An 18,277-nucleotide genomic window follows, 5' to 3' on the forward strand; every position below is an offset into this window, starting at 1 on the left:
GGCCCTGGGGGCGGATACTTCCCTGAGCGCAAATTCTGAGGGTGGGTAGTCATGAGACTACTAAGATGACAGGGGAAAGTTGGTGAGGCGACCTGGTTTTTATTTGTGAGACAGGGTCGCACACTATATATTGTCCAGGATGGTTCGAACATACTGTGTTGGCCAGATTGACCTAAAACTCAATGAGATCCTCCTGCTAACCTGCAGAGAGCTAGGGTTACACGAGTGACCAACGAGGGTCGAGGGGGTGTGGGAGAATACTAAATGTTGCTCAGATCACGGGAGAGGGGCAAGCAGAGGCAGGTGGATCTCTGTGATTTTGAGGATAGCCCCGTCTACAGAGTGACTTTCATGACATAGTGAAACCATCTTGACCCGCCAAAAAAAAGGAAAAGAATAATAATAAAAATAGTAACTGAGCTAAAAAGATGGCTCAGAATTAAAGATTGCTGCTCTTCCAAAGGACTGGGTTTATCCCTAGCATTCACAGGGGAATGAAAGCACTCTCCTGGCCTCTACAGGTACCAGTTCCTCACGTGGTACTGAAAGACCCCAGCAGACCCCAAGAGTTTGGAGCCTGTCAGGGGGGAAGGCCCTTGCCCTCAAGAGACAAGACCGGACCACTGGATGCAAGTGCAAGAGGTTATTTATTGTTTACACACAGGTACCTGTGGACGCTTCAATCTTTCGGGAGATTGAGTGAGCGTGCCTGGTTAAAGCATATGCAGTTTATATAAGGTTGGTGTGGCAAGAAGCAGGCTTACAGAAGCAGAAGCATGGTTACAGGGATTCCATTGTTTCATCTAAATGTAGCAGTTGTAGTTAACCAAGGACAGTTGGTTATTCGGGTTGGGCACAAAGAATACAAAGAATTCAGTTATGACTATCTCAGCATCCCAGATACCATCCTGCTGACCTTGCTTTAGTCCAAGCTGCAGACCACAGATATCTGGTTGGCGTCGGATGAGAGCAGCACCTGGTTCCCTCCTGTACTTTTCTCATAACTTGACCTTGGCAAATTAGCAAGAGCAATTCAAACAGGCAATAAGCATAGTGGGGGTCTTTCAGTACACAGACATAAATGCATATAGATACATATATTCTGTCCATTTTCTTGCAAATACTTAACTTTTTTTTTGGTTAGAGCTGAACAACATTCCTTTTTTTTTTTTTGAGACAGGGATTCTCTGTCCTGGAGCTTACTTTGTAGACGAGGCTGGCCTCGAACTCATTGATCTTCCTGCCTCGAGTGCTGCTATTACAGACTTGTGCACAGCTAACACTCCATTTTTTAAATATATGGCTAATGCAAATCTGGTCTGTGTGTATCTGTTAATGGACAACTAGATTGACTCCATTCCTTTAGTGATTAAAGCAGTAATAAATATCGGGGTGCCATTATCTACGGTAGATATGGAGTTAACTGGATATATGCCTAGGTGTGAAATAGCTGGGTCATATCACATTTCCATTTTTAGGTCTTTGAGAAGTCTACAAAAGTATTTCCCACAATGACTTTCTTAACTCGCACCAACAGTGAGTAAGGTTTCCTTTCTCCACACCCTTTCCAACATTGTTTGTCAGATTTATTGATAGTCATTCTGACTGGGGTGAGGTGATATCGCAAAGTAGTTTTTTGTTGTTTTTTTTTCTTTTCAAGACAATGTTTCTCTGTGTAGTCTTGGCTGTCCTGGAACCCACTCTGTAGATCAGGCTGGCCTCACAAAGATCCACCAGCCTCTGCCTCTCAAGTGCTAGGTAGGACTAAAGGTGTGCGCGTGACACCTCACCCAGCTTGTTTGTATTTCTAGTTGTCTATTCAGTTCACTTTCTCATTTGATGACCGGCAGTTTTGTTTCCTTTGTATTTAATTTCTGCAGTTCTCTGTAAATTCTGGATATCCCTTCCTTGTCTGAGGTATAGATAGTGAAGATTTTCTTCTGTTATGTAGGCTGTTGGATCTGCCCACTGTTCCCTTTGCTGTATAGAAAGTGTTCATTTTCATGCACTCCCATTTGTTGATAGTTTGGGTTAGTTCCTGTGTTCTATTCAAAATAGTTCTTTAGGCCAGGAGTGGTGACACATGCCTTTAATCCCAGCACTTGGTCTGGTCTACACAGGGAGTGCCAGGGAAGCCAGGACTACATATTGAGACCATAGAAAGAAAAGGAACACATGAATCCCAAATACCGTGTTTCTGTCTAAGTTTGAGTTTCAGGGTTTTTTTTTTTTTTTTTTTTTTTTTTAAAGTTTATTATATGTAGGCTTGCCAGAAGAGGGCACCACATCTTATTACAGATGATTGTGAGCCATCATGTGGTTACTAGGAATTGAACTCAGAATCTCAGGAAGAACAACTAAGGATCTTAACCTCTGAGCCATCTCTTCAGCCAGTGTTTCAGGTTTTAAATTCAAGTCTTTGATAGAGGCTGTAAACCATCTAATTTGGGTTCTGGGTATTAAACCTTGGTCCTCTGCAAGATCAACAAGTGCTCTTAACCACTGAGCTATCTCTCCAGTTCCTAGGTTCTTTTTTCAAAGTATGTTCTTGTTTTCTTTGTTTAAAAAACTGGGGATAGCTTAGTCATTTTATTTCCAGGTCCTGTATTCTAGTTTATTGGTCTGTCTATTTTTTTCCAAGTACCAGGCTGTCTTTATCACTACAGCTCTGTAGTGCAATTGATGTTTGATAGGTTCTATATAGCTGCTTTGACTGTACATGCTCTTTTGTGGTTTTAAATGAATTGTGTTTTTAAACCTGAGAACTACGACATGGTAATTTTAATAGGTCCTGCATAAATTCTGTAAATTAATTTTGGTAGTATACATATTTTCACAATATTAATTCTGTCTATCCTAAAATATGGAATAATTTTCCTGTAATTTCTTTGTTTAATATCTTGAAATTTTCTTTGTAGAGGTCTTTCACTTCTTTGATTAGAAATATCCCTAAATACTTTTGGAGGAATTACTTTAAATGGAATGTTTCCTATTTTCTTTCTTGGAGAATAGCCTGTTAGTATAAATAAAGGCTACTTGCTGTTTTTTTTTTGTTATTGTTGTTTTGTTTTATTTTTCTGAGACAATCTCCCTATGCAGCCCCGACTTACCTGGAACTCTAAGTAAACCAGGCTGGCCTTGGACACACAAGGATCCGCCTGCCTCTGACTTCTGAGTGCTGAAAGGCTGTTTTTAATAATGAATTTGTATCCTATAACTTACTCTTGAGTGTTTATTAGGTCCATGAGTTTCCTAGCAGGCTTAATAGTGTCTTTTAGGTAAGGAATCATGTCATCAAAAAGCCACAATCATCTTGATACCAAAACCAGGTAAAGGCAAGAAGAAAGAAGAGGAGGAGGAGGAAGAGAAGAAGGAAGAAAGAAAAAACAAACTACATACCAAATTTTTTGATGAACAAAGATGTAAAAATTCTTAACAAAATGCTTACAAACTGAATTCAGAAATACATTGAGAAAATTACACATATTACGACCAAGTGGGCTTCATCCCAGAAAGGCAAAGTTGTTTCAACATACATATATCAGTAAATGGAATAGATCATATAAACAAACTCAAGGACAGAAATCACATTAATTATTTAAGTCGAAGCTGAAAAAATACTTGGCAAATTTCAACATGTTTTTGTGATAAAAGCTCTGGAGTCTGTAGCAATAGATGGAAAGTACTTCAAAATAATAAAGGCTATATACAATAAACCAACATTATATTATACCCAACATTATATTAAATGAAGGCATAGTGAGCATTTCCTCTAAAATCAGGAATGAGATAAGATGCCCACTAGCCCCTATCTTATTTTTTACAGTGTCAAAGTCTTAACTATAACAATTAGACAAGAGACATAAAAGGGATAATATAATAGGAGAAACGCCACAGTCCCCTATATCTATTTTGAGACAGGGTCTTACTATGTAACCCTGACAGACCTGGAACTTGCTATGGGGACCAGTTTGGCCTTTCACTCATGGAGATCTGCCTACCTCTCTCTGCCTCTTCAGTGCTATCACACCCAGAACATTTCCTATTTTTTAGTTTTTGAAGAAAGGGTCTTTTGATGAAGCTTAGACTGTCCTAGAACTCATGGAAATCTTCCTGTCTCAGCCTCTCAAGTGCTAGATTATGGACATGGGCTAGCACACTTGGTCACTCATGTCTATGTCTGTTCATTTTGGCCACAGTTCAGTTTGCCTCTGGTTCACTTTTTTCCTGGTGGTACTGGGGGTGGAATCCAAGGCTTTACATATGCTAGGCACATACACCAACACTGAGCCCTATCCCTTTATCATCATGTTCTGGGGTGTTTTGATTCTTTTCAATGTGTCATAGGCTGACGAATTAGGTTTTTTTGTTTGTTTGTTTGTTTTGTTTTGTACCTGTGGCCCAGATCTAAGTCAATTAACATTTACTGCATGAATGACTTAAGCTTCAAAGATGATTTAGAAGCAATTGTGTCTAAGGCTCTGACTTCTCTTGTTGATTTTTATTTTTGGCCATTAAGCAGGAAAAATGTTCAGGATAACCTTTTTCAGAACAGTCACCTAGGGCAAGCAGACTGCACAAATCGGAAATACCTTATTATCTCCAAGCTAATGTTTTGGGACTACAAGTGACTAGCTCCTTTGGAAGTTAGAAGTAACTCCATTTCTCTTCAGTGCATCATCAGCTCAGTGGCATTCCTGGAGGTCTGCCCTGGATCAAGAATAACAGATGCCCCTACTAGAGTTCTCGGTGGGAGCAGCAGTCAGTTTTCCCTTAATCTGACAAACTACCAGATATAATTAAAGGAAGAAAAGTAGAGTTTGGTTCACAGTTTTGGAGGTTCTAAGTCATGACCTAAGTAATTTCTACCAGGTCTTTATCTTTCAAAGGTCAGCAATAGGTGCTACTAGCATCATCCTGGGCAAGAATCCTTTAAGATACGGATATATGGGCTGGAGAGATGGCTCAGTGACGAGGAGTGCTTGCTGCTCTTTCAAAGGACCCAAGTTTGGTTCCTAGCACCTATATCTGGCAGCTTGTACTTGCCTGTAACTTAACTCCAGGAGGACTTAACACTCATGGTGTCGACAGTATTTGTACTCATAATCACACACTCTCACACAGGCACACATATACATGTAACTAAAAATATAATACACTTTTAAAAAAGAAAAATATGGGCCTTTGAAAGCCATTCAAGATCCAAACTTAGGAAGCTGTTCTGAGATATAGCACTGGAGGTTCTATAGTGTTTGGGGACAGATTTCATAGTTTCTATGCTGCAAGAGTGAGCTCTGTATTGGATGGGTAATTTAACTTGTCCTGCACCCTCAGCAGGGAAATGAGGCTAAGAGATGAAGTAGTTCCATCTGAGTCACCTCAGTTCTCACCTGAATCCACAGCTCACCTATTGGTTTTGATCTCACCTTCCTACTTTTAAAAATGGTTTTTATTATATTCTAAATTTTGGTAAATAGTTGGGTCTATCCACTCACATCCCTGTCCCTGCAGGACAGAACAATTATCTCCCATCTTCTCCATGGCATCTGTTATAGATTGCTACACAACTAGTGACGGCCTGGGTGATGGCAGTGGTCCACATGTCAGTCTTCATCTGAGTCACTGGGACCCACGTACTGGCAGATAGCGTCATAGTGGAGCTCCACTACCTGATTCTCTCTCTTAAGTTGTACCAAAGCCTGACTCTTCACGCTGTCCCGACTCAGAAGAAGTCCCACCTGAGGAGAGATGGCATACAGTCAGCAAGATCGGCCCAGATCCTCAGTGATCTCCACACTCATTGCCAGGCATGGGGACCCACCTTTCCAGCATGTGTTCCCAGCACCACCATCACACGGTGGCCCTCTCCCTTGGGAATCAGGGTTTCCAGCATGTCTTCTCTCACACCTGCAGATGAGGGAGAAGGGAATGAGGTCCACACCAAGGGCCAGCCTGGCCAGATCCTGTCAGGAGGGCCTTTGTTAATATTTATTAGAGCTACCCCCCCCCACCATCCCCAAGACAGGGTTTCTCTGTATAGCCTTGGCTGTCTTGGACCTTGCTCTATAGACCAGGCTGGCCTTGAACTCATGGAGATCCACCTGCCTCTGCCTCCCAAGTGCTGGGATTAAAGGCATAAATTGCCACTACAGTCCCACTCTACCCATTTCACAGGTGAGAAAACCAAGGAGTAGTTCACAGAAATAACCACCATACAGGAACATTTCCTTACAGAAAATATTTACTGGGAATGTTCTTAGTCTGCCCTGCAGTGTGGGCTCAATACACTTCTTCCTGCAAAGGCAATAGTTTTGATAGGGACAAATAGTCATTTTAACACTAATCTGACACAGAAAATATACAGGGTTTGGGTAATTCCTGTCAGGGAAGTATCTGCTCTGGAAGAGGATGCTGGGTCTTGCAGAGAAATCTGAACCCTGTCCAACTTCCTAGCTCTTGGCTCTTCTTTTCTTTCCTTTGTTCCTTCATTCGTTCATTACTTCCTTCTTTTCTAGTTTTTGGGGGCAGTTTCAAGACAAGGTTTCTTTGAGTAACCTTGGCTGTCCTGGAACTGGCTCTGTAGACCAGGATGGCCTCGAACTCACAGAGACCCACTTGTTTCTGCCTCCCAAGTGCTGGAATTAAAGGTGCGTGCCACCACTGCCCAGCTTTCCTTTTCTTTTTAAAACAGGTTCTTACAACACAACCCAAGTTGGCCTATAACTCACTTTAGTTCAGGTTGACTTTGGACTTGTGGGAACCCTGACAGCCTCCTAAGCACTAGAATGGATCCCTTCTTTCTTCTTAAAAATATATTTTAGATTTATTTTATGTGCATGAGTGTTTTGCTTGCATGTATGTTTGTGGCACTGTTTCTGTCTGTTGCTCACTGATGACAGATGTCAAATCCTCTGAAACAGGAGTTACAGTTGTGAGCTTCCATGTGGTGGCTTGGAATTGAACTTGGGTCCTTTGGAAGATCAGCCAGTGCTCTTAACTACTGAGCCACCTCTCTAGCCCCTGAAATAGATTCTTACTTTATCATCCTCTAGGATGCTAACATCCCAGGTATGGTGGCTCAGACTTACCTTCTAGAACTCGGCCTTCATCTGTCCGACATACACAAGTACCTGGGCTCAGGACATCTTCAATTGTCATCTAGAGATGAATGAGGAGGAAGTAAGATGTCACAAACGACACAGGCCAAGTCCTTGGGTGAGGAAGGGGACTCAGGTTGTGGGGTTCATACCTTGGTGTTGTAATACCGGCCACCCTTGTGCTGTTTGTCAATGAACCGCACACGTAAGTCCCTGTGCAGCCAATGCTTGTTCTTAGAGGTTGCTTTCTCACTCTTTGCCACAGGTCTATCCTGTCTGTGGAGAAAGCCAGCATCTGGCTTAGTTTTTTGTCATACCCATGTTAAAGCCAACCTATCTTTAAAAGGCACACTGGAAAACCCACCCCTATTGCTGTTCTCAGTTCCTTCTCTGTCCTGCCTTGCCTTGGAAGCTTTCCCTGACTGCCACCCCATACCTTGCCTTCTTCTGCAAGCCCAGAGGTTGGGGCTCCTACCGGTCTGTGGAGTGTTTCCGCTTCCTCTCTGAATCCTTCTGCCTCCTCTTTGAGTCTTCCTGATTCTGGAGGGCCTTCAATGACACGCCTGTTCCAGTTGTTCTGTTATGATGTTCTGTGGAGGTTTTGCTCATGTGGCCTGTTCAAGGGGGTGTAGGGACATCAAGGAGAAAGTCTCACCAGCATTTCCTCTCAAGGGTCACTGTCCTTCTGTCAAAGGCCCTGTTTCTTATTCACCTCTTTCAGGAAGCTCCTCTCAAACACCCAGCCCACAGCAAAGACACAGCAGAGTCAACTGCCTGGTGCTCTTGACAGAGTGGGAAGAACTACAGGGACCCCCAAGCTTCCCCATAGCCGCTAATGTTCTGTTTGTCTCTCCTTTGCACACACCCCAACCCTAGTCTCATATTTGGCAAGAGAGAGGACCATCACTCCAAATACACAAGGACCTCCTAGGGGTAGGAATTGGTTTCCATACACATTTCTTGCTGCTTAGAGAGGATGAAGATGCAGGGTACTAGATCAACCCCTTCACAGTCAAACTGAACAAACTAGTTTGGGGATGTGGCTCCATGGTAGCAGTGTCAAGGCTCTGGGTTCTATTCCCAGCACCACCAAACAAACAAACAAACAAACAAACAAACAAACAAACAAAATGAATAAACTATTCTTGTCCCTTCCCATGCCTGACTTCCGACTGGAAGTCCCACACTGCTCTTCCTCCCTCCAGATCTGGAGAGACCCTGCCTGTCACCATGCTTCCCAAGTTTCCAGCTATAAGAGTCTCACCTGGCTGTGAGGCGTGGCTATCAAACTCCTGCTGGGTAACAGGCTGTAGGCAATACTCACTCACAGTCACAATGCGGTTGCCTACTGCCAGCCGAACCATGGCCCGTACATTGTCAGGATCAAGGCCTTCTACCTAAGGTGGGAAATAGGGATAAGGTGGGGGTGTGGGTGTGTGGTGTGTGTGTGAATGGACTGCAGCTGCTAGGTCTAAAAAGTCAAGCCCTTACCTCCAACAGGTTTGAGCTCTGTGTCTCTTACCCTGCTGTGACTTTTAACTAGTTTGTTTTGTTTTTGAATAGAGGTTCTCACTATGTAGCCCTGGCTGGCCTATAACTCAAATCCACCAGTCTGAGTGCTGGGATTAAACGTGTATACCACTATGCTGTGACCTTTGATGGATAGGACCAGGTTTCTTTATCTTTTCTACTAAACTGTGACTTCTAAAAAGCAGGACCAGGCATTTTGCTGTGTCTCTCTTAGCAAAATGTAAAACATAGACTTCTTTGTGTGTGTATGTTATATATATATATATATATATATATATATATATATATATATATATATATATAAATAACACGCCTACTGTTTGTGAGGTGTCTGTGGAGGACAGATGTCCACATCAGGTGTCTTTCTTGAATGTTCATCACCTTATGCTTTTTTGAGATTATGTAGCTAGACTTGACTGGCCTGGCACTTAATATATTACCAGGCTGGCTTCAAAGTTACAGAGATCTACTTGCCTTGGCCTTTTAAGTGCTGGGATCAAAGGTATAAAACACCTTACTTCTTTGAAATTTTTAGTTCATATGTGTGCATATTTTGCCTGCAGGTATGTGCCTGGTGTCTGCTGAGCCCAAGGTATTGGATCTCTTGGAACTAGAGTGACAGCCAGCTGTGAGCTGCATCTTGGGTGTTGGGAATCAACACAGGTCATCATCTGGAGGAACAGCAAGTGCTCTCAATGGCTGAGCCATCTCTCCAGCCCCACAACCCTTTTTTGAGGCAGTGATACTGGAGCTCACTGATTCAGCTGGCCGATAAGCTCGGGAGATCCACCTAGAGTCTCTACTCCCCAGCTTTGGGTTATAGATGCATGTATGCCTGGCTTTTATGTGGGTGCTGAGGATCTGAACTCATGTCATGTTTGCATGCTAGTCAATCATTTTACACTGAGACATCTCCCCACCTCTCACATTTTTCTTTTTTTTTTTTAGATTTTTTTTTAATTTCGATCCCAGTTCCCTTTCCCTCCCTCTCTCCCTCCCTCCCCCCAGCCTTCCCTCCCTCCCTTTCACTCTCTGCCCTCTCACATGCACTCTAAACACCCTCCACCTCTCACATTTTTCAAGATAGGTTCCAGGCTAGACTAGTACTTATGTAACCGAGGCTGGCCTCAAACTTTCAGCAGTTCTCCTGTTTCAGCTTCTGAGGTACTGGGTTTGCATTCATAAGCCACCATGTTTGCTTCAGACATCCTTTAAACACTTAAGTTTCATGGAAATTGTGGGATGACATTTTCTCCCTTTTGGTTGAGAACTGAGACTCAAAAAGCCCAGCAAATTGTTGTGGAGTACCTACTGAAGCAGTGGGCCAGGCAGGCCTGCAAGACTAGGACTTACAGGGCTGGAGAGATAGCTCAGCAGTTAAGACAACTGTTACTCTTGCAGAGGAGCTGAGCTCAGTTCCCAGTATCCATGCTGGGTGGCTCACAAACACTTGTTAATCCAGCTCTAGGGGGAACCAAATGTTGAGCACCTACACTCACCTATAAATAACTACACAAATACACTTATTCTTGTTGTTTTGAGACAAGGTGTCATTATGTAATCTTGACTGGCCTGGAACTCACCATGTAGACCAGGCTGACCTCTGCCTGAATGCTGGAATTAAAGGCACACAATAACAGGCCATGAAAAGCTTTGCATTATGGGAGTTCCTTCCTTTCTCACTACCTGGCCATTTTGGTGGCTGCTCTTATTGGGGGCTATCCTGAACATAAGATAGGAAGATGATAGCAACAGAGATACAAAGGTGTCTGGAGTAAATTAACTCTAGGATCCAGTTTGTTATGAAAAGTGAAAAATAGATGCTGGGATATAAGCAGACTCTGAAGATGATCAAACAGGGCAAAGAACATTGGTTATCCTCACCAACAACTGCCAGCTTTGAGGCAATCTGAAACAGAATATTATGCCATGTTGTCCAAAACTGGTATCTGTGTTGTGAGTGGCAGCATTGGGCACAGCAAGTGGAAAGACAGAGTAAGTGCACTGGCTTGCCATAATTCTGGTATTATTAGAAGCATACCAGAACAGATTGATGAAAAGTAAACCAAAAAAGCTCTTTTTAAATAAACAACCAGAGCTCATTTAAAAAACAAAACACCAACCAAACCTTTTTTTTTTTTTGCTATATATATGTGTGTGACATGTGTGCAGACACATGTAGAGGCTCAATTTTGTTATCAGGTGTCTCCCTCAGTCGGTCTGCACTTTCCTGGAGCTGGTAAGTTCAGGCTAATATAGCCAGGTTGCTCTGAGGATTCTATCACTTCCTAGTGAATGCTAGAACAGCTTGCAGCTGTCACGTTTTCCTGGCTTTTATGTGGGTTCCAGTGTCTGAATGCCAGTCTTCAAGCTTGTGTAGTAAGCACTTTGTTCATTGAGCCATCTCATCTCCCCAGACCCTTCTCTTCTTTTTTTTTTTTTTTTTGTTATTTGTTTTTTGACACATGGTTTCGATACATACCTATATGACTGGCTTTGAACTCACTACATAGGTCAGGATAGCCCTGACTTTTAAGTAATCCTCCCACCTCAATCTCTCAAGTATGTTACTATGACCATCCCTTGTCTTCCCCCCCCCTTTCATTTAATTACATTTTTGTAAATTTCTGAGATTGTAGCTTAATTACAACACTTTTCCCTTTCCTTTCCTCCATCCAAGCCCTCCCATATATCCCTCCCAACTCTTTCAAATCCATGGCCTCCTTTTTTACCAATTGTTATCATGTATATTTATATTTGGATATGCATATATATCCCTAAATATAACCTGTTCAGTTCATCTAATGCTACATGTATGTGTCTTCAGGGCTGTTCGGCACTGAACAACCAATTGGTGTGCTGCTCTTCCCTGGGGAAGGCCACCTCTCCCGTTCCCAGCTTTCCTTAATTGCCTGTAGTTCTTTGTGTGGGATTGAGGCCTCATAGGTTTTTCTCCTTCCAGTCGGGCATGTTCACTCGTATCATCCTTGATCAGCTCGTGTTTGGGCAGCCATGTTGTTGAGACTTTATGGGTGTAGCTTCAGATCGTGCTAAGAGACAACAATCTCACAGCAATCTCCTCCCTGATCCTTTGTTCTTACAATCTTTCTGGCTCCTTTTCTGCAATGGTCCCTGAGCTTTGGGTTCAGAAATGTTTTGTAGATGTATCTATTGGGACTGGGCTTCACAACTCTGTACTTTGATTGGTTGTGACTTTTTATTTATTTTTGGAAAAAGGTTTGTTATGTATCTTAGGCTGGCCTTGAACTCTTGGAAATTCTTCTGCTTCAGTCTCCTAAGTGCTTATAGGCTTGCTTCTTTCTCATGGTTTTATTTTTTCCTGTTAGGTGCTTCTTAGTACTGGGCCAGATCTCTATCCTTTGAAATTCTTTTTTTCCCCCACTTCAGAAAGTTACTAGGCTGCTTTTGGATTTACTATGTAATCCAGGCAGGTTTTGAATTTGTCATCTCCCTACCTTGGTTTCTGGAGTGTTGGGATTACAGGCATGCACCATTTTAGCTGGTTAGACTGGCAGCCTTTCTATCCACAACTTTTCCTCACTCTGGTTCTCCAATTAATCTTCCCTGCTACCTTCCATGGCTTGAGGGATATGTTGGTTTCTTACCTTCCCATATAGGCCCTTGAAAGGGCCAGAAAGGACCACCACAGCTCCTCCAGGCATCAACCCTTCCTTATGCTTCTCTCGATCCCCATCTGGTCTTGGTGGGTGATGAGAGCCAGCGGAGGCCAAGGCTTTGGCCTCCATCAGGTTGGCACCCAGTCCTAGGCCTTTCGGCCTCAGAGTATTGACTCGGGGCTTCACTACTCTGCAGAGAAGAACACACACTCATGGGAGTACAAGTCTTCAACACTTGCCTACCAGCATCCAAACGCACCCCAGAAATACTTAGTTTTATATTTTTTATTTATTTGTGTATGCTTGTACACCATGGCACACATGTGACAATCAGAGAAGAACTTGTGAGAGTCTATTCTTTTTCTACCATGTGAATTCTGAGATCATCAGGTTTACAGGCAAGGGCCTTTACCTGCCCAGCCATCTTACCAGCCCCACATCTATATTTACATTACCCTTTCTGATATCACATTAGAACTTTCTGAGCTATCACATTAGAACTTTCTGAGCTATGAAAATGTCAACTTTTCTGGAGTTAGGGGTGGAATCCAAGGCCTCAATGCATGATAAGCATTGTCTACCACTGAGCTACACTTTCAGCCCCCCAAAATAGCAATCTCATTTGGTTCAAGTGAATTAACTTGTTGCATATACAATCCATTCCATCCTATCTACAAGTGCCATGTCAAGTTCATATAAACAAATATAGTAATATCTGTACAGAAGAAATCATATGAATACAGAACAAGGGGAACAGTTCTGAATGTTCAATACCAATTGTAGTCATATTTGGCTACCATATGACTTCAGAATTCTTTGAGGATTTACAACTACAAAAGGACTTTTTTTCAGTCTTCAGGATGGAACTCAGGGCCTTTTCCATGTTAGGTAAGCTTCTATCACTGAGCTACACAGCAGCCCAACTAAGGGATTATAAGTCTATGAAGTAAGAGTAAGCATGTTTAGTATCTGCTTACTAGGGACTAAATCCTACCATGTGTGTCTCATGAAGATACTTTCATTTAACCCTTGCAACAAATCTGGGAAGGCATCACTACCATTTGCATTTTTCAGATGAGCAAATGGACCCACAAAGAGGAAACTATATACTGTTTTGAAGGCATATCTGAGGCTGTTGCTTTTTTGGTTTATTCTTTTTGCAATAATGAGCTTGAACCTAGGCTAAGTGGAAACTGGAGTTTGAAACAGTAGTGGATGACTACTGAACTGGTGAGGGTGACAATGTCCTTCCCTCACCACTTGGATGGTTTTAGATTAGACATAACTATGGGGTCTTATCTATACCCATTGTCCACCCCAACCCCCCCCCCCCCACCAAACTCACTGACTGAAAGTATTGCCGATGCCCTTGCCAGGTTTCCATCCCATGCCCCGCAACATGGCCAGCCCATAGGCCTCCACAGGAACTGCTTCATAGTCGGCTTCCTCTGGCACCTATAGGTCAAGTAGGAGAAGGGAGTCAGCTTTGTTTGTGATGGCCCTGTTTGCAGTATTTGCTGGCACTTATGAGGTGACTTCCTATACCACTGGCCCTTGAATACCATGTGTGTGCCTGGTTTCAGTGGAGGTTAGAAGACGGCACTGGATGCCCTGGTGGGTACGGGGACTTCAACCAAGGGTCTCTACAAAAGCAACAAGCGCTTTTCTGAGCCACTGCTATAGTAATCTTCTCCCCCAAGTGTTTTTGTTTGTTTGAGACAGGATCTCACTATGTAGTTCTGGCTGTGCTGAAACTCTATGTTAACCAGACCAGGCTGGCCTCAAACTCGGAGATCAGCCTGCCTATTAAATGCTGGGATTAAAGGCATGCACCGCCACACCCAGCTCAGCACATATCTACAAAGAACCTATTATAGAGGCTGGAGAGAGAGCTCAGCAGTAAAGAGCCATGGTGCACATACATATATGCAGGGAAAATCATAACATGAAATAAAAATAAACATGCCTTAAAAGTTTTGTTTTGTTGGTTTCTTCAGAGACAGGGTTTCTCTGTGTGGCTTTGGAGCCTTTCCTGGAATTCGCTCTGTAGACCAGGCTGGCCTCAAACTCACGGAGATCCACCTGCCTCCCAAGTATTGGGAGCAAAGGCATGCACCACCAGCATCCAGTCTCTTTAAAGGACCTATTCTGTGCTATTTTAGGTGCTGAGGATAAGGAGAGGGCTTATGATGTGGTTGTCAAAACATAGAATAAACCAAATTCTGAAAACATGACACATTTGATAAAGAAAAATAAAGCAGTACTGTGCACAGTGGCACTATCCACTATCCATAGCCCTAGCTATGTATGAGATGAGAATTTGAACCAGCCAGGGCAACATGGTGAGACCGCCCCCCCAACTCAACAGCAAAAACAAAAAAATTAGCTACAGAGAATGCAGAGGGAGGAGTGCCATCATCTAAGTAAAGATAAGTGATTGATAGAAGAAGGTCTGAGGCTCAGTTGTAAAAAGGAGGACCTACTGGGCCTAGAGGCACATGACACAGGGGAGGTGGGAACAGCAGATATCTGTGAGCTCATGGGAACAGCAGATATCTGTGAGCTCAAGGCCAAACAAAGCTCCAAAGTGAGATCCAGGTTAAAAAAACAAAACAAAACAAAAAAACCGAAAACCAAGGGAGCTGGAGAGAAGGTTCAGAAGTTAAGGGCTTTGGTTGATCTTCCAAAGGACCAGGGTTTAGTTCCCAGTACCTACACGGGAACTAACAGCTACTGTGGATTTAGAGATCCTGTCTCAAAAAAGGGAGTGGGGTGGAGAGAACGTAGCCTGATACTGGTGGAGACACAAAGACCAGAAGTGCAAGGTCATTCTTGGCAACAGAATGCATGCAAGGTCAGCTTGAACCACATAAAACTGTCTCAAAAGGAAAAAAAAAAAAAGCACATCTGAAGACTGAAGGGAATAGTTCAGTTGAAAGAAAAATGTATTACAAAAAATTTATGAATCGAAACTTCATTACTTCCATAAACACACCTTCCATCATTTCTTTATTCCTTTACAACTACTCCATACACTGCAAGCTGCCTCTTGTCCACGCATAACACACTGATTTCCTACAACAACGTGTTTCTCAGGCTGTTGCTGCCACTAAGAGTACTTACAATGCTGGGTGGTGGAGGCACACACCTTTAGTCCCAGCACTCAGGAGGCAGAGGCAGGTGGATCTCTGTGAGTTCCAGACCAGCCTGGTCTACAGAGTGAGTTCTAGGACAGGTTCAGAGAAACCCTGTCTCAAAAAAAAAAAAAAGGTATTCACAAAGATCTCTTTCTTCTCTCAGCAGACTCTAACCTTCCAGGCTTCACTCCTGCCACACCTCTAAGTGTCCTTACTACCTCTATCCTGGACTAGGCCACTTGCTTCCTTCCTTACCTTCACTATTAGTCATATTTGGGTCATGGCAGCCAGAGGGGATCCTGTTACAACCCTTGTCAGCTCAGGATTTTCCCATAGCTCTCATTTCACTCACACTAGCAGCCCCTTTTTGATCTGGCCCCCTCTGCCTTCATACACGGCCTGACCCCTCATTCATTCCAATCCAGTCACACTGGTTTCCTTAGTGTTCTTCAAGCACTGCAAGTTAAAAAAGAACATAGAAAGGAAGAAAAGAGGAAACAAACGTGCTTCTGAAGAGTGTGTACCCTTATGGCTTTTGTATTTCCCATCCACTTTGCTGTCCACCTCATTCAGATAATTCCAGAATTCAAGTACTTTTTTGTTGTGACAGCCTGCTATCTGTTTGTTAAAGCTTCTAATAAGGATGGAAGGAAGAAAGGCTAATTGGCGTGGCTTTGGGACACATATACACACTTTCCCTGCCATGTGCAAGGAGGCTAGGCAGACAGGGTAGAGGGAATGATGCAGAAAAATGGCAAAGGGGCAGCTCACTGTCTCAGCCTGAGGTTCGCTGTCTGTTCCTTCCTCACTGGGATTGCATCCTTTCTGGACCATGGGAATAGTGAGCGTGGGGTCAACACCTGCATTCTCCCTCTCTTCCATGGACTTCTTGGATTCTAAGGAAGAATGGGAGGATCAATAAGGCCATAATCTATCCTTCCAACTTCCTCCCTGTCTATCTGCACTAGGGCAGAGCAAAGGGGTAGGTTTCACTTACCCTCAATGAGCTCCTTCACAGCCAGGGACAGCACACCATCTGACATCAACGCAGTCCTACTTTCTGAGGATGGCTTAGGGTTCTTGGCCAGTGGTTGCCTTCGAGAGCCATTCTGGATCAATGGGATGACCAGTTCCTTGGGGGCTTCTGGAGGGTTCACACTGATGTGGGTACACAGAAAAAAGGTTGGGAACATTAGAAAGTAAAGATAAGTAAAGATATCAATACCCAGCCCTATGGACCATGTTCCACAGGTTATCTTTCACAGGTCCCCCCATTTCTTTTTTAAACATTATCTCACTATGCAGCCCAGGCTGGCCTTAGAAACTCAGTCGTCCTGGTGTAACCTCTTAGTGCCAAAATTACAAGAGTGCATCACCTCTCCTCATGTCCCCCAGCTTTAAATGTGTTTTATGGAAATCATTCCTAAGCTCTCAACCATAATGATGGACAAATCACCATCTTCGGTAGAGATTCTCCCCAGTTCCAGGCTAGCAAACTGCCTCCGGACAGCTGTCTTCCATTATTCCCTCCCTTAGGCCTTTCAGATCAGTTTCTTAGTAATGCTGCTAATGGCCTCCCCAACCTGTATTTGCCTCATTCTCCAAATCGGAGACGTTCCCACTATTTCAGCTGAGATACCAAGAGTCCTGTCATTCTCCCTCCTTTCCTTTTCTCAAAACGCACACGCCCTCAAGTCCCAGTGGTTTTTCTTCTGGGAATATATACCTTTGGTCATCAGGCCCCATTTTCACCTGCCTCTCTAACAAACCTTCTCATTCTTGCCCTTAAATTATTAAATTTAATAATAATTGAATTTTAATTTATTACGTTTTCTTTTCTTTCTTTCCTCTTTTTTTTAAATATAGGCTCTCATACAGGGCCAAGCTAGCGTTCAACTCTTGATCCTCCTGAGCCAGCCTCCCTGGTGGTAACATTACAAGCGTTTGCCACCACTCCCGGATGCCTCCATAAATTTCTAAAGGCCGTGTTTGAGACTTTCTAAGCCACTGTCACCCAGACAAACAACTCGTATTCTGCCCTCCTGCTTATGCCCACCGCACTGATTTCCAAACGTGAAAGACCCGGTGTTTCACCTCTGCAGCTCCCTCCCTTCCACGGTCGTCAAGAAATCTTTCTCTTCAGAGGTTCGTCCTTCGCTGTCTGTGGGGTCGGCCAGTCGCCTCCGGGCAGACGTGCGAGTGAAACTGAAAGAAATCGGGGCCTTTGAAGGGGCAGCCGGCGGTACATTCTCTGGGTCCGCCATCTTGTCCCGATTCCCAGGCTAGCGCGCTGCTTGCTGGGAAGTTTAGTTTCCGCTCAATTCGCCAGGGGCCGGCCAAGACGCAAAGGAACAACCTATCCCACAAAGCAATGCCTCAAGGACAGGTCTTGAAGCCGTGGGAAAAACCGGTCAGCTTGTAAACGCTTGAAACGTCATAGGAACGCGCCGCGCCATGCATTCTGGGAAATGTAGTTCTCAGTGATATAACCGCGGTGGAAGTTTGATTCGGATCTTCCTAGGTTTTCAACCATTTGTGTTGCAGTTCTAGGGGATCCGATACTCTCTCCCAAACTCTACAGGTACCGTGCACGCAGGTGATGGGCATACATAAATACAGGCAAAATGCTTCTATACACAAAATAAATAAATATTGTGTTTGAGAAGCACATAATGAGCATCCAAAGTGTGCATTATTGATGTAGGAAGTGTCATAAGGTGAAAAAACAGAACTGTGCCCGGGATGTGGTTCAATTTGCAGTGCTGGTAACTTAACTAAACTTAGGACCTCGCCTAGGCAAGCACGGTACCATTGAACTATATTAAATTAATTTATTTTCTCTCTCTTTTTTTTCCTTTTCCCCAGCTTCTTACAC

The 18,277-nt window shown here is 43.5% G+C and overlaps 1 protein-coding gene across 1 annotated transcript; it reads right to left on the reverse strand.

Annotated features, from left to right (window-relative positions):
• Positions 1-3,218: 3,218 nt before the first annotated feature.
• Positions 3,219-17,746, reverse strand: Gpkow (G-patch domain and KOW motifs). Its single transcript, XM_051179377.1, has 11 exons — positions 17,497-17,746; positions 16,400-16,560; positions 16,174-16,298; positions 13,611-13,720; positions 12,254-12,455; positions 8,362-8,494; positions 7,573-7,711; positions 7,250-7,373; positions 7,089-7,158; positions 5,822-5,907; positions 3,219-5,738 (listed from the first exon to the last, which is right to left on the reverse strand). Exons 1-11 carry the CDS (start codon positions 17,664-17,666, stop codon positions 5,604-5,606), a joined length of 1,455 nt encoding a protein of 484 aa, XP_051035334.1. The 5' UTR covers positions 17,667-17,746; the 3' UTR covers positions 3,219-5,603.
• Between the last annotated feature and the right edge of the window lie 531 nt (positions 17,747-18,277).

This window comes from Phodopus roborovskii, unplaced genomic scaffold, assembly GCF_943737965.1.
Source record: "Phodopus roborovskii unplaced genomic scaffold, PHOROB, whole genome shotgun sequence".
Taxonomy (NCBI): Eukaryota; Metazoa; Chordata; class Mammalia; order Rodentia; family Cricetidae; genus Phodopus; species Phodopus roborovskii.